This window comes from Sinocyclocheilus anshuiensis, unplaced genomic scaffold (genome assembly GCF_001515605.1).
Source record: "Sinocyclocheilus anshuiensis isolate Anshui unplaced genomic scaffold, SAMN03320099.WGS_v1.1 scaffold315, whole genome shotgun sequence".
Classification (NCBI taxonomy): Eukaryota; Metazoa; Chordata; class Actinopteri; order Cypriniformes; family Cyprinidae; genus Sinocyclocheilus; species Sinocyclocheilus anshuiensis.
Window position 1 is genome coordinate 1,116,305 of NW_015548210.1, and position 14,358 is coordinate 1,130,662.

Below are 14,358 nucleotides of genomic sequence, written 5' to 3' on the forward strand. Positions count from 1 at the left end.
CAATATATATAAGAAAGAGTTTTGCATTTGTTTTATTGTAAACAAAAGATGTTGATCCATTTTTATGGATGTGAACTTGATTTCTGCCAGATATGACTAAAGAGTGTCTGTGGGGTAGTTTCAGCCCTTATACCTGGAAGTTGCATAGAGCCAGGCGACCCAGTCAGCTCTTATCATTTGTGTCATATGCAACAAACTGTTACTTAGCAGACTATGGGAAGTTTGTGGGTATGCCATCTGATCCTGAGATAAAGGTTTAAATGCTATATTATATTATATTATATTATACTTAATGAGATGAAAAAGTATAACAATGGGTCTTATTCAGTTGTGTAAAAGTGGTACTTCCATGTGCAGAAACAGTAGATTCTCATTAGGTGCACAAACTTGTTTTAGTGTATATATTGTCCTCAGTTACCCTAAGAACAACAGTGGAAATTTTTTTTTTTGAGAAATGTGCCTTATTTTTTAAGGTTTATAAGAACATCTGTCTAGCAGACTAGAAGGAACGCAGTGTGCAAACACAAGAATAGCATTTAATCCCTGGAGTCTCCAGGGGGCCCTTAGATAAATAGCGTTGTAGGAACGCACAGGAGAGGCATGCTGGGATTTCCCACTGCTTTGTGTTTGGGCTCATCCACACTATCTGTCTACTCTGTTCTGATCCATGTTCACTGATATCATTTGCTCTTCAGTGGAAAAGTTAAACCAGCAGGACACTGGTTTAAACCCTCCCTTGCATTGTCCCATGATTTTCTAGCTGGCAGAAGCTTATGGTGCTTGATTTTATCTGTCGGAGGAAGTGCTGGATGTGTACTGTTTTAGAAGACTGCTGTTTTCGGTGTAAGCCTACATGACATTAATGGGTAATGCATGAGAGTTTGTTTTTTATCACCTGTAGACATGCATGCTTTGTTTTGGTTCAAGTACAATGCTGATCGATGGTTTGGTCTTCTAGGTACTAGTAAAATAATGCAGGTTTTAAATAGTAATGTAACGAATGATATTCAGACCTTTGTTTTCTTCATTTGTCAAGCGACTCACATCAAAGAGATACTGTTCTACTAAATAGACAAACTGAATGCAATCAGATTAAAGGATAGGAACTAAAGGTCTATGATAACTACAACCATAAAGTTGTGTATTGTCTTGTTCTGACAGATGATGGGTTGTTTCAGAGGTCTTTTAATATCACATATAAATTTCCCAAGTCTCAACAAGTTTAAACTTATGCTAGAATCCTGTGATTTAACACCTGTATTTTGCTTTCCGCTTATCGTGGCAACCCCGAAGCTAATTAACATAGCCCTCTCTGGGTTGAGGATGGATTTCTGCTGCTTTAGCTAATGGTCTTTTAATGTGTCCATTGTCAGACAAAGTCAATATAAATTTACTTTACTATTCCCCTAATATATACGCTTTGATCTTCTCACTGTGCAGTTCCCGTTTGGAGCCCCATTGAAGTGTGGGGAATGTGTGTTGTCTGCAGACTGATGTTCCCGTTGAGAGGGATACGGGAACATCAGGAATCATGATACAAAGCGGCTAATCGTTTTTTAACAGCTTGCTTTGTTTATAACTGCAGGGTTGGGAGACATAAACGATTTGCAATATGTGAAAGAATTATTCTTAACTAAAAATACTGCATTTTTATTATTCATGCTTTAATGGTCTCTACAGTGTTGAGATCATTATAAAGATCCCCCCAAAGACGTATGTTTCAGAACGCTAAACTGCTTAAAAGTGAAAAATTAATTAGCCATTTAATTCCAAAGTTCATTAGTAGAGCAGATGGAATGAATTATGTAGGGTATATATAGACAAATGATCCAACCATAGATTGCCAGACTGTTTCAGCAGCAGTTTACAGAAATTCTGCACAAGATGCAAACTTTAAACACTAAATAACTCACGTTGTGCTTAACCCTGGGTTTCTTCCCATTCTAAACCTCTAGTAGAGAAACATTTCACAATTGTAATTTAGTGGTGTTAGCTTAGAGCAAGCCTTGAACCACTTTTGCGGTGTTAACCCCTGCATTGCAGTGAAAAACTTCTGCAGTTAGAATGTTACTGCTAGATGCTTAGCAACAGACAACCAATCACGTACCTCATATTCATGTGCTTTGGACAGTCATAGAAAAATGGCACGTTGTATCCACCTACTGCAATTCCTGTTTGGAGAAGTCTGAAACAAATAATAAAGGTAACACTTTAGTTTAGGGAACAATTCTCACTAGTAACAAGTTGCTTATTGGGATGCATATTACTAGCATATTGGTTGTTTATTAGTACTTATAAAGCATATTAATGCCTTTTTCTATATGACAATATTCTACATCCCTACCCAATACCTAAACCTTAAAGGTGGGGTAAGCGATTTCTGGTAGCCAATGTTGACATTTGAAATCACCCAAACAAACACGCCCCTACCCCAAAAGGGTCTCGCCCCTATTTTGATAGCTCCGCCCCACACATACGTACGCAACCCAGGCAAAACCAATATTACACCGTGTCTACACCGGACGCGAGTGGCGGGGCGCGACAAAATACTATGGAACTCATTATAATCAGTGAAGCTGTCTACACCATATACATATGGTCTACACTGGATGCGGCGCGGCACGACGCGACAAATCCCCGACAGAAAACTGCTGCTGCGTTCTATTCATGACGTATTGACACAAATTTCAAATGAATTTCAATGGTCGCTTTGTCGCGTCCAGTGTACTAGACAGACTTTAGCTGTTGCGGCGCAGACACGGTGTTACTCACCTATCGAGAAGAAACAAAGCAATCTCGGTGTCCGATGGCAGGCCTTCTGCTCCTTGAGTTCTCTCCAGCACTGGAAAGCTGATCCGATATTTACACGGGTCCTACTTATTGCCTTAAGCCTTCTTATGTTCCACAGACGTTTTCCTCTTTTGTTTTTTATCAGCCATCTTTATCTTTCTGTCGCTCGGCTCAGCTAATGTCCGTCCTGTGCACTGAACGCTGTCTCCTCCACATCATGAGTAGACACGCCCCTTACTGCTGATTGGCTACAAGTTTGTTTTGATAGTGGTCCCGAATCAGTTTTCTACAGCGTTTTTGAAAAATCGCTTACCCCACCTTCAACAACTACCTTACTAACCATTAATAAGTAGCTAATTAGAAGTTTATTGAGGCAAAAGCTGTAGTTAATAGCTAGTTAATAGTGAGAATTGGTCCCCAAACTAAAGTGTGACGTTAATAAAGTTACAAATAATCCTTATTATACTTAATAATCCTTAGTAAAGATACAAATAATCCTTATTCATCAGTATGACTGAATGAGCTGAAAATTTTCCTTCATGTTCTATTTTCAGAAGTCAGGAAAATATGCTTGGAATTTTAGTGTGACATGCATAAGAAGAATATTTGTGGAAAGAGCTCCTTTCAAGTCCACTGCATTATTTTCCCCCTTATTTACTTTTTTCCTTTGTATTCCACTGTAACAATGTGAAAAAACAACAACATATGCAGTACTGTGCAAGTGAGGTCTGCTCACCTGATTTAATTTACTTGAATTCCTGAAAATTCATTGAAATGCACTAAGAATCTCTCGCCTTTATCCCTAATTTCTCACGTCTCTCTCCAGGTTTGTTTTCACACAGATGCTTTAAAATGTAATTGTCTCCCGTTTTCACTTCTAATCCCTATCAGCAGTGTTTACTGGAATGTTTCTAAAGCAGGTAAATACAATATTTGCTATCTGTCAGAATTACAGATATCACTTTGAAATATTATCACTCAATGTTCCAGTTAATAAACGTTTATGATTAAGGCTATGTAAAGTGATATTTAAGAAGTCTGTATTGCTGTGGAAATAATCAAGCTTTTGGAGTTATTCATGGTCTGCTGTAGCAATTTGTAAAATGCTTTTACACTTTTAAGTTTCCTTTTAATGTTCAGTGATTAAAAAGTGAGTAGATTAATGTCACCTCATTGTACCCGTTTTGGAAAATATTTATTATTGTGTTCATACAGCAAATGTATTTGTTCACCAGAACTGACAGGAACTGGGAAACATTGAAGCGGTCTTTGCGTCTGTCGCAGTGTTATTGTAGATCTACCGTGCAGAACACAGTGACAATAAACCTTGACTCTCTGCGACCTATTCAAACTGCTGACGAAATGTTTCAGTCAGATCCGGTCCAGCCCTGCTGCCAACAATTTCCCATAAAGATCAGCTAATAAAAAAGCTGTTAAGATGGTTCCAATAGACGTATTCTTAAATAATAAAACCTGCATTTTCTCAGAGCTTAAATTGAACATTTCATAGCCCCTTTTCAACAGAATCTCCTCCAGCCCAGCAATCCTGCAGTGCCATAGAGTGGGTGTGAGATTTCTGATGGTGTGAAGGTCAGCGGCAGGTTAATAGAGCATCATTTTTGTTTGGTAAGTGAATTATCAGTGCTGTGCAATAAGTCACTGGGGACTCATTTTACTAATGCATATCAAACAGTCAGAATGACCTCTGACCTTTAGAAGGCCTGGTACTTGTTTGAGGAAAGGTCATTTAGCTGCTGAGCAACTGCCATTAGCTTTCTGGCTTCAGGTTTTATAGATGACCTAGGTTGTAAGTAATATAGAGTGCAACAGTAACTTCCCAATTTTTTCAAGTCGTCTTGATTTTCAACATTCATTTGTCTCCATAAGCATTAAAATGATGGAACTGAATCAGTATTATGTAACTATTGGCTATTAATCATTACCTTTGTGTATAAAATACAGTTTATTTGAAGTTTATTGCAAAATATTTAATCTTAACATATATTAGTTGACTGAATGGGAGATCAAATTACATACAGAATACTATAACATTGTGAAACACCTTGAGATGTGTCTTTAAAGTTGTATGTTATCGCTAACAGTCAATGAGAAAATGAATGTAATTTTAATTTTCAAAGTCCACTATTGCACTCTGGAGATTTTAGGGTAGTGGGTCAGCAAACGGAAGGAGACCATTGGGAGATGAACAGTTAAGTTTAAAGAAGTTTATTCACAGGATTAGCAGTAGATATGGGAGGCAGGCAAGTGACAGGTAAGCAGTTCAAATGAAGATCAGTTCAATAGACTTAGCTTGAGACTAATAGTTCCTTGTCCCTTTTCTTTGCAGGAAACGGATGAAGATGACCGAAGACAGATGATGACTGGGGAAATGCAGATAAGTGAGTCAGGTAAGTGGCTGTAGTAACAACGACGTGTAGGGGTTACCACAGACGAGACCAGACAAGGGCGACTGCTTTTATACCGTAGGTGATGAGGTGAATGGTGGCAGGTGTGCTGATTGGGGATCAGGTGCAGGTGTGAAGCAGACGAAATGCTGGGAAACGGAGTCCTTAATGTGGTAAGGTGACTGAGCTGGTGACTGGCTGGCGATTGGGATTGTGACTGGGCTGGTGACCTTGTGACATAGTGACTGATTAAAAAAGGTTTATCATGTTGTGTTTAGGGTTGATCAGATATCTGAGCACTCTGCACGTTTGTGCATCAGTCTCTGTACAACCAGGATGACAACAGAAAATGAATAATGCTGCATCAAACCGCAGACAGAGATACAATCAGAGCTCTGGGATTCTTTGTTACCTTTGAGATACTGCAGATTGTTTTGTTGTGCAGCTTTGTGCAACACTTCAACACCTTCCACACAACTGTCACAGAAGATGCTGAGAAACTCGTTTTTACACACTCAAGAGATGTGAGCCAGTGTTTATGTAGTCTTAGCGCTGTGTTTGGACGAATTATGTGAACTTTTGTTTGGAGCTCTGTTCCCTGCTCCCTGCATTAGTGAATGTGAGAATGGTTTATTTTACATTATTATGTAAAATAAATAAAAAATATTTAAGATAGTGCTTATCAAATATGCACATTTGTGACTGGCCATGTGATTTTCTTGCTTCCATTGATACACAAGATCACAATGTTGGTTAAAATGATGATTCGATGTAAAATAAATGCCTAAATAAATGTATATACCATTCAAAGGTTTGGAGTCGATGAGATTTTTTTTGCATGTCTTTGAAAAAAGTCTCTTATGCTCACAAAGACTGCATTTGTTTGATTAAAAATACAGTAAAAACAGTAATATTTTGAAATATTATTATAATTTAAAATAACTTTTGCAATTTATTTTATATATTTTAAAAGATAATTTATTCCTGAGATACAAAGCTGAATTTTTAACAGTCATTTCTCAGTCTTCAGTGCCTCCTGATGCTTCAAAAATCATCTTAAGTTCATTTGGTCTTCAATAAACATTTTTTATTATTATCAATGTTGAAAGCTGTGGATACTACTACTATAAAGTTCAAACGAACAGCATTTATTTGAAATTGAAATCTTTTATGACATCATGTCTTTACTGTCACTTTTGAACAATTTAATGCACGCTTGCTTTCAAAAAAAGGTAATGACCTCATATTTTTGAATGGTATAGTATATATATTCCATGTTTTCTCCCAATTACTACATGGACATAAAATGCACTAAAACTGCATTTCAGATAATTAGAGATGATGTATAGCGACAGGACACTGCCATCACTGCTTGAAATGTCATGTCAAGTACCCATTTTCTGTTAAAATGACTTATTAGCAGTCTGAGCTTCGGTCCCGGCCTCATGAATATTAATATTACCACCCCAACATGCAAACAAAGTAACGTTTGTTCTTGCCTGATGAATAATTTACTTGGTCTTAGAAGTGGCCACAGGTGTATGTATTGAGTATGTTCTCAAAGGCGAAAGAAAAGCTTTTTTAAAATCACGATTTATACCAGGGGGTCAGACTGTACCTGTTTCCTCCTGAGGTGAAATCCTTTGTGTAAAAGCATAAAACTCTGTTATATAATCTCATGCTGATATGATTTCAGCAGCCATTCTACAAAAGCACCCCAGCCCAAAACATGGCGTATAATGTCATGAAAGTATAGAAGGAGAGTTCAAGTATGCTTAATCTCAAATGTGTGGCTTGTTTTGGTTGACATGAGTGATTTCATACTCTGAAATACACAGAATAAGGTTAAATGGATTGTGTGGGTCAAGTTTCACATTGTGGGGTACAAATGTGGAAGGTGTTCAGCTTTATGGATTGTAATACTGTACGCTTGGTCATCTCAGTCATCATTCACATGGATATATGAAGGTCACAGGAATTGTGAGATGACTGCGAGTGGGTGGAGAAGACCACACAGGTTGTACGTGATATTGGAGAAACCTTGGAAGGATGTCTTTTTATTATCTGAAATCACATGATCTCATTCATGCTGTTTCTGCAGCCATTAAGATAAGACTGTTTCAGAAACATCGGCTGCTATTGAGATGCACGGCAATGTCCCTCTCAGGTTTTATAGGCATCCTCCCTGCATACAGTAGATGCAGGGTGCTTGGGTATGAAAGACATTGCTTCCGCTCATGTAGACAGAATGACTTCATCAGTACAGGCAGAGCTGTCCAGTCCTGAGTGGAAATGTTTTCAGAGAGAAAGGCGACAGACTGTTTTTCAACAGCAGTGCTGCCTGGCTGAAATCTCTTGCTGAGTGTGTAAGCAATGAGTTACAAGCATAAAAAAAAAACACAGACTGTCTTGCCAAATATACAGTACAGGATGTAAAATAGAGCCAGGAGAACCTGATGTTGTTTCTACATTCTGTTTTCATTGTTGTTTTTGTTGTAGTTAAGGAGATGTACAGTGGCTCCAGAACTATTTGGAAACTTTGGACAATTTGTTGAAAATTTGCTTAAAAATGTACTCACCCTCAGGCCATCCAAGATGTAGACATGTTAAAATACGAGTCCTCTATCCATAATATTGCTTTCTCCAGTGAAAAATTTGTCTTGTCTGAATCTGGAGAAAAATGTATGGCAATGCTAAAAGAGCCCTCTCAGGTTTTATAGGCATCTTCACTGCATACAGTTGACGCAGGATGAAACACATCGTTTCTGCTCATGTAGACAGAATGACTTCATCAGTACAGGCAGAGCTGTCCAGTCCTGAGTGGAAATGTTTTCAGAGAGAAAGGCTCATTTAGCAGAACAGAGGGAGGCCGTGACATCAGCAGACTGAGACAAAAATATCTGGCAGCTGCGAAAGGCTTGGTGCCTGAATCGCACTTTTCACAGCAGTTTTGATCAAATCCTCTGGCAGATACACATATACTCAAGTAGATCTACATTTAAGATGTGAATTTCATCTTTCATTCACTGAAAGTGGCGTTTTAACAATACAGATGACATATATCATTAAGAAATTATTTAAAATGTTTTATTACACATTTATATACAAATATATTTTTAAATATATTTAGTTATTATATATGTGTGTTTTTATCAGCTGTTTGGACTCTGATTCTGACGGCACCCATTCACTGAAGAGGATCCATTGGTGAGCAAGTGATGTAATGCTAAATTTCTCCAAATCTGTTCCGATGAACAAACAAACTCATCTACATCCTGGATGGCCTGAGGGTGAGTACGTTTTAATAAAATTTTAATTTTTAGGTAACGATTCCTTTAAATCCCTTAAATTGTATAAATGGCATTGCAATAGATATAACAAAATATCAAATCAAGTAGCATCTGCAAATAAATGATTTTCTAAATAGTTAGACCAAACTACACATACCTTTTTTTCTAAATAACCCATGAAATCAAAATTGGAAATTTAAAACCCAACAAAGTTTCCCTTAAAAAACATTGCTATTGTTTTAACCAACTTAGCCCACTCACTCACTGTACCTCCCCCCAACCTTTCAAATGTCTGTATCCCCCAGGGTTATGTTTATATTAGAACTTGTTCTCGTTACATTAAGACGATAATCATGTATCTGATGTACTTCTCTTCTGCCTCTCCGCACACAAAGCAGCTGCTCTAAATAAGCCCAATGCTACTGGATGAACGCCAGGCTGCTGTCCAAAGTGTCCAGGCGCGCTGAGGTTGACTGGAGCTGTCCGCGGTGCTGAAGCTCCACCGCGCAATCCGCTTATAACAGTCTGTGAGTCGAGCTCTCTCTGCGTTACTGCCGGAGCTCTGCGCGATTCACCGGGAAAGACGCGAGTAGCCCATATGCTTACAAGACCTTACGTACGTTTTATATGACATTCGAGTGATTCTCACTGCATTGTTTAACACAAGGACAAATTGTAGTGTGTTCTGAAGAGTCGTTTCAGTATGTGCGTAAGGATCGAGCTCCAAAAGATCTGGCTCCTTTTGCTGCTCATTCTGAGTCTTTCAGTGATTTACACGCGTTGTCAAGGTGAGTATTTATTTTTAAGTACTTAAATCTACTAATGCTGCTGTATGTAATGGAGTTAGATAGGCTATTCATCTTGGGCACAATGACTAACTGGTTTTGTACTGTCTGTGGCTTTACACGTAAAGGATTTCTCCACACACACACACACACACACGCCATTTAAGTACAATAACAAATTACGAATATATGTTAAGGCAGTTTAGGATATATTAATTTGTAAGTCGCTTTGGATAAAAGCGTCTGCTAAATGACTAAATAAATAAATAAATAAAATATTCAGATTTACTTTTGACGCGTTGTTTAACTGAAATATCGCAGGACTGCATGAACTTCATCTGTAGATTGTTGTGAGAAAGCAAGGGGCCGTTCATATTGACGTGATATTGCGTTAAAAGCAGACGCAGAGCTACAAACTTGGGGTCTCAAGACGCGTTTTCAAATTTGAAACTTCAAAATTGAAACGGCGTTCATGACGCCAACTCATCATGCGACACAACTGCAGGAGTCTCTCTTACAAATAATAACTTGAACCGAAACCCCCAAATAAGTAGGCCTATGCCTTTTTATTTTTTAGTTAAACTATTTATTCATTTATTGCAAAATATATAAGTTTCAGCCAACATAAAAGTACAAGTGTGTCTTGGCAGCACTTTTTTTGAACACAAATAGACGCTAGTGAAAAAAGTCGCCTTTAATCTGTGGTGGTAACCATAGAAACAGCAAACTTCACTATGATGCGATCGGCGGCAATATCGTACGGAATGTTAACAAAACACGACGAGAACTTATATCACTTCACTATTATATATATTTAAAAAGTCTTTTGGATAATTGACGCCCATAGCTAACCATTTGCGTTGCTGAACTGTATCATATTCCGCTTCGAAAATTTGATATTATAGCCTACCGAATCAGTAGCCTCAATATGAACCATTTCACAAGTCAAATATCGGCGAGGTGTTACAACGGGACAGAATGAGTGTGCTGTGAGTCTCAGCAGCACAAGATAATGACACTAATCCTGAAAATCAGATTATCACAGTCCCGAACAGAGCGGTTTTTGAAACTAGCAGAGTTGTGTTGTTTTTACCAGTTTAATAACAAACTCTATCTCAGCTTATTCAGGTAATTTGAACAGGTACGCATAGACTGCAGATGGCAGTTTGTTTGTTTTTTTTATAATAAAGCTGCTTCATAAATCAGAGCATTGTTGCTGTTTATATTTAATTTAGTGACAACACAGCATGTTTGGCGGCCATATGCTATGTTGGGATAATGAGATGCAGCCATCCTGTATCATCCTGTGGGCTCATGTTTGCTTTAGAAGTACAAATTCTGCTGATTTTCGGAGCTTATTTCAATGAGACAACTGACATTGCACAAATAAACTTTAACATTAATAAAAGATGCACCCTTTTAAATAATAAATTATAATTTATGCAAGCTTATAAAAATGACAGAATGCCTGGAAAGATAGTGTTTTTTTTTTTAATAAACATAATAGGGTGGTTTAAAACATAGTCTAAATTAATGCTGCTGTACACTATATCGTTAAAAAAAGGACATGTCATAGGATATTTTTGTGTTTATTAATCTTGGTAAATCTTGTTGCACATTTTGGTATTCATCACATTCATTCAGCTATTAGCAGGAACAGTGAGCTATTACTAAACTGTGCATGTTTTTCTTCATTGCATATCATACTGTACCTGTGTAGATTCCTCCATCAGCGGTTGCTTTTTAATGTTGTTTCCAGATGAGGTTTTATGATATTTAAAAGTGCATTTTAGGTGGTGCATACAGTTAATGTCACTGTATGATGACTTTTTGAGCTCTGAATGAAAGTTTTATGAGAAGCATTTGAGAGTGAAAGTCTTTTAGGCAGCCAGAGGGACATTTATTTCTATTTCATACAGAAGTATGTGAAGTAATTTTGAAGTGTGCAGCTAGGTCTTTCAAAAGGTCTATTTCTGAATTCATTTTGCCATAGCTTTCTTATCAGATCCTTTCATAATTCTGTGGAAGACTCATCCTCTCATATTCTGGCTATTCAAAAACAGAAGCATGGAAACAATCTGATGGTTTCAATTTCTGCCTTTCATACCTCTGATTTCAGGGGAGGGTTTGAATATGTTCAACACCTGTTTTTTGGATTGCCGTGATTAGCTTGATCAAGGGCTATTCAGAAGCTGCTAGTTGACATAATTAGTCTGGCGCTTTGTCAGGGCTTGTAAATGAGAGTCATTATGGCAGAATGCTCTCTAATATCTTCATGCTGTCTGAACTCTGCAGGTGGGGCCGAGATGCTAACCGCCTTTTGCGGTCTCTCACAGAAAACCAAACGATCAGAGTGTTTTGGGCTCTTCCGAGAGAACTTTTTCTCTGGTGATGGTTTATGTACTTACATGTGTTTCTAGTTCTCACAGAAAAGACAGAGGAACCAGTCAAATACACCAGTCAAACCATGATCCTTGGTTCAAAATCGTGGCTGATATTACTTCCAGTTCATTCATCAAATACAAATCGGAGGTTAAAGGAATAGTTCACCCAAAAATTAAAATTTGCTTAGTTAACTCACCCTCAGGCCATCAAAGATGTAGATGTGTTTGTTTCTTCATCGAAACAGATTTGGAGAAATGTATTATTACGTCACGTGCTCATCAATGGATCCTCTGCAGTGAATGGGTGCCGTCAGAATGAGAGTCCAAACAGCTGATAAAACATCACAATAATCTACAGTTAATCCACATGACTTTAAATAACGTCTTGTGAAGTGAAAAGCTCAACATTTGTAATAAACAAATCACTGATACATTTTTAACTTCAAATCATTGGTTCCGGTCCATAATCCAGGTAAAAGTAGTCTCAACTGAATCAGGAAAGGAAATGTTTACAAGTGAAAAAAGTCCAGTTCTGAACAAATATTTCAATGGATTTTGATGTGAGAGGACCCCAGCGGATGGACTTTTTCACTGGAGGAAGCGTTATTATGAATTATAAATTAAAATCATAATGATGGATTTGTTTATTACAAACATGCAGATTTTCACTTCACAAGGTATTTATTAATGGACTGGAGCCATGTGGATTGCTTGTGGACCATTGTGATTGGCTGTTTGGACTCTCATTCTGACGGCACCCATTCACTGCAGAGGATCCATTGGTGAGCAAATAATGTAAAGTATAATTCTCCAAATCTGTTGATAAAGAAACCTAACTACATCTTGGATGGCCTGAGGTTGAGTTATTTTTCAGCAGATTTTCATTTTTGGGTGATCTATTCCTTCAAGTTGGTTGCATTGCATTGTGGCAATAGCAGGCTCGTCTCAGGTGGTGTTTCCGTCTAAAGAAAGACAGCAGATTATAGAAGACAGACAGCACAATACGTCTGGAACCATGTATTGTAGCTTTTTATCTGTGTGTGACCATGTAAATCCCTTAAAATCTGTCACACACATTTCCTTTTGTGTTAAAATGGCATATAAAACACTTTATTTATTCGGCACGCTGTGATGGTTCATGTATTGATTTCAAGTGTTTTCATTTCAGCCTAAAGGGTGGCGACATCGACTTCCTGGGCATCAATACCCGTTAACCCTTTTGAAAGCGCAAAGCTGAAACTCTTTACATGCCAGGCACCTGCAGCCACACAACCATCAAATTGGTATATTTAAGAGGAAGATTATAAGTTGACATTTTGACTTTTAAAATGCCACAAGTTCACTGGCCTCCTAATCCCCCTCTTGTTATGTGTGACATTTCATTATTTAGTATCCTGAAGGTTTCCTTGGCCTCTGATTCGAATGCAGAACAGGGTACATTTTCACACACGCGGACACTAAATAAGGATCTTTTTAATGAAGGATAAAAATTGACTGTTCTGATATAACTCGCTTCATAAAAGGAAGTAGAAGTACTGCATTTTTAAAATGCTTGATTTTTTATTTTCCCTTTTTTATTAGAAGAAATTTCAAATTTGAGTTCTCTAATGGCATTTAGTGAAACAGAAAAAACAAGCTTATTTAGCAATGAAAAACAGCTGTGCTCTTTGATCTGTTGGCATATTTCCCATATGCCTGCATAAAGTTGTATGAGAGAGTTGTGGCCAGTCTGTGCTGTGCCCTTAAATGTCACCCTGTAGTATGTTAGAGGAAATATCTGATTTATGACATATCAAACATTTCACCAACTTTCGAGCCTTGATTTCTACTTTTTAAGCCATTTACAACAAACCTCTGCCTTTTGGCATCTAAAGGTGTATTTTAATTTATTTTATTTCTGCCCCAAGCATTTGGTTAATTCGAGTCAGATAGACATCTCTAGAGCTTGTATTAATTATATGTACATTTAATTGCATTTTGTGATATTACTGAGTTTGATAAAATATTAAATGGATATCTATGCTGTATATGAATTATCTGAGGTTTTCCGCCAATGCTGAGACACATTGTCTGGTAACATGACTGCTCAATATCTTTAAATAAAGTGACAGGGAAAGGTGTCTGTAGATCCCTTGAGCTCATTTGTCAAAGAAGAGACTCTGTGTTTTGGCAGGGTCAGAGCAGAGGACACTGGTCTCTCAAAGGCTCCAGGACAAACAGACTTTTCATGGTGTCCTTCTGCTACAGCATTCAGACGCCACTGTATTTGAAACGGCTGCTGCAATCGATGCCCAAACCATCTGAATTCTGCATCAGAGACTATCTGTCATGCTGTAATAAATGCACTGTTGATCTTCTTCAGTTTGAGTCTCTTCTCCCTGTTCTTCCTTTAGAGGCAGAAACACAGATAACTGATTGCATTTTTTTCTTGTTATCATTTTAAGTGCCACAAACTTTAATTTCTTTCAGATCTGATGGCACGAAGCTTGCAAATTGGAGACTAGATCTTCTGAAGTGTTGTTCTAGCACCCTGGGAATATGTAAACCAGTTGGACTGATAAAAACCAATGCAGCTTGACTGCTACATATTGCTCAAGCTGGCCAAACAGGGCATAATTTAGTGTCTTTTATCATTTTAAATTATAAAAAAAAAAAGAAAAAAGTGTGCGTGTGTGTATATATATATATATATATATATATATAT

General features: G+C 37.6%; 1 protein-coding gene across 3 annotated transcripts in view; it reads left to right on the forward strand.

Annotated features, from left to right (window-relative positions):
- Positions 1-8,892: 8,892 nt before the first annotated feature.
- LOC107653744 (seizure protein 6-like) overlaps positions 8,893-14,358 on the forward strand; it is a 48,173-nt gene continuing 42,707 nt past the window's right edge. For all 3 annotated transcript variants that reach the window (XM_016440558.1, XM_016440556.1, XM_016440557.1), the window contains exon 1: positions 8,893-9,273. In XM_016440558.1, the coding sequence (XP_016296044.1) occupies positions 9,189-9,273 (85 nt within the window). In that variant the 5' untranslated portion in view covers positions 8,893-9,188. The remainder of the gene's footprint in view (positions 9,274-14,358) is intronic.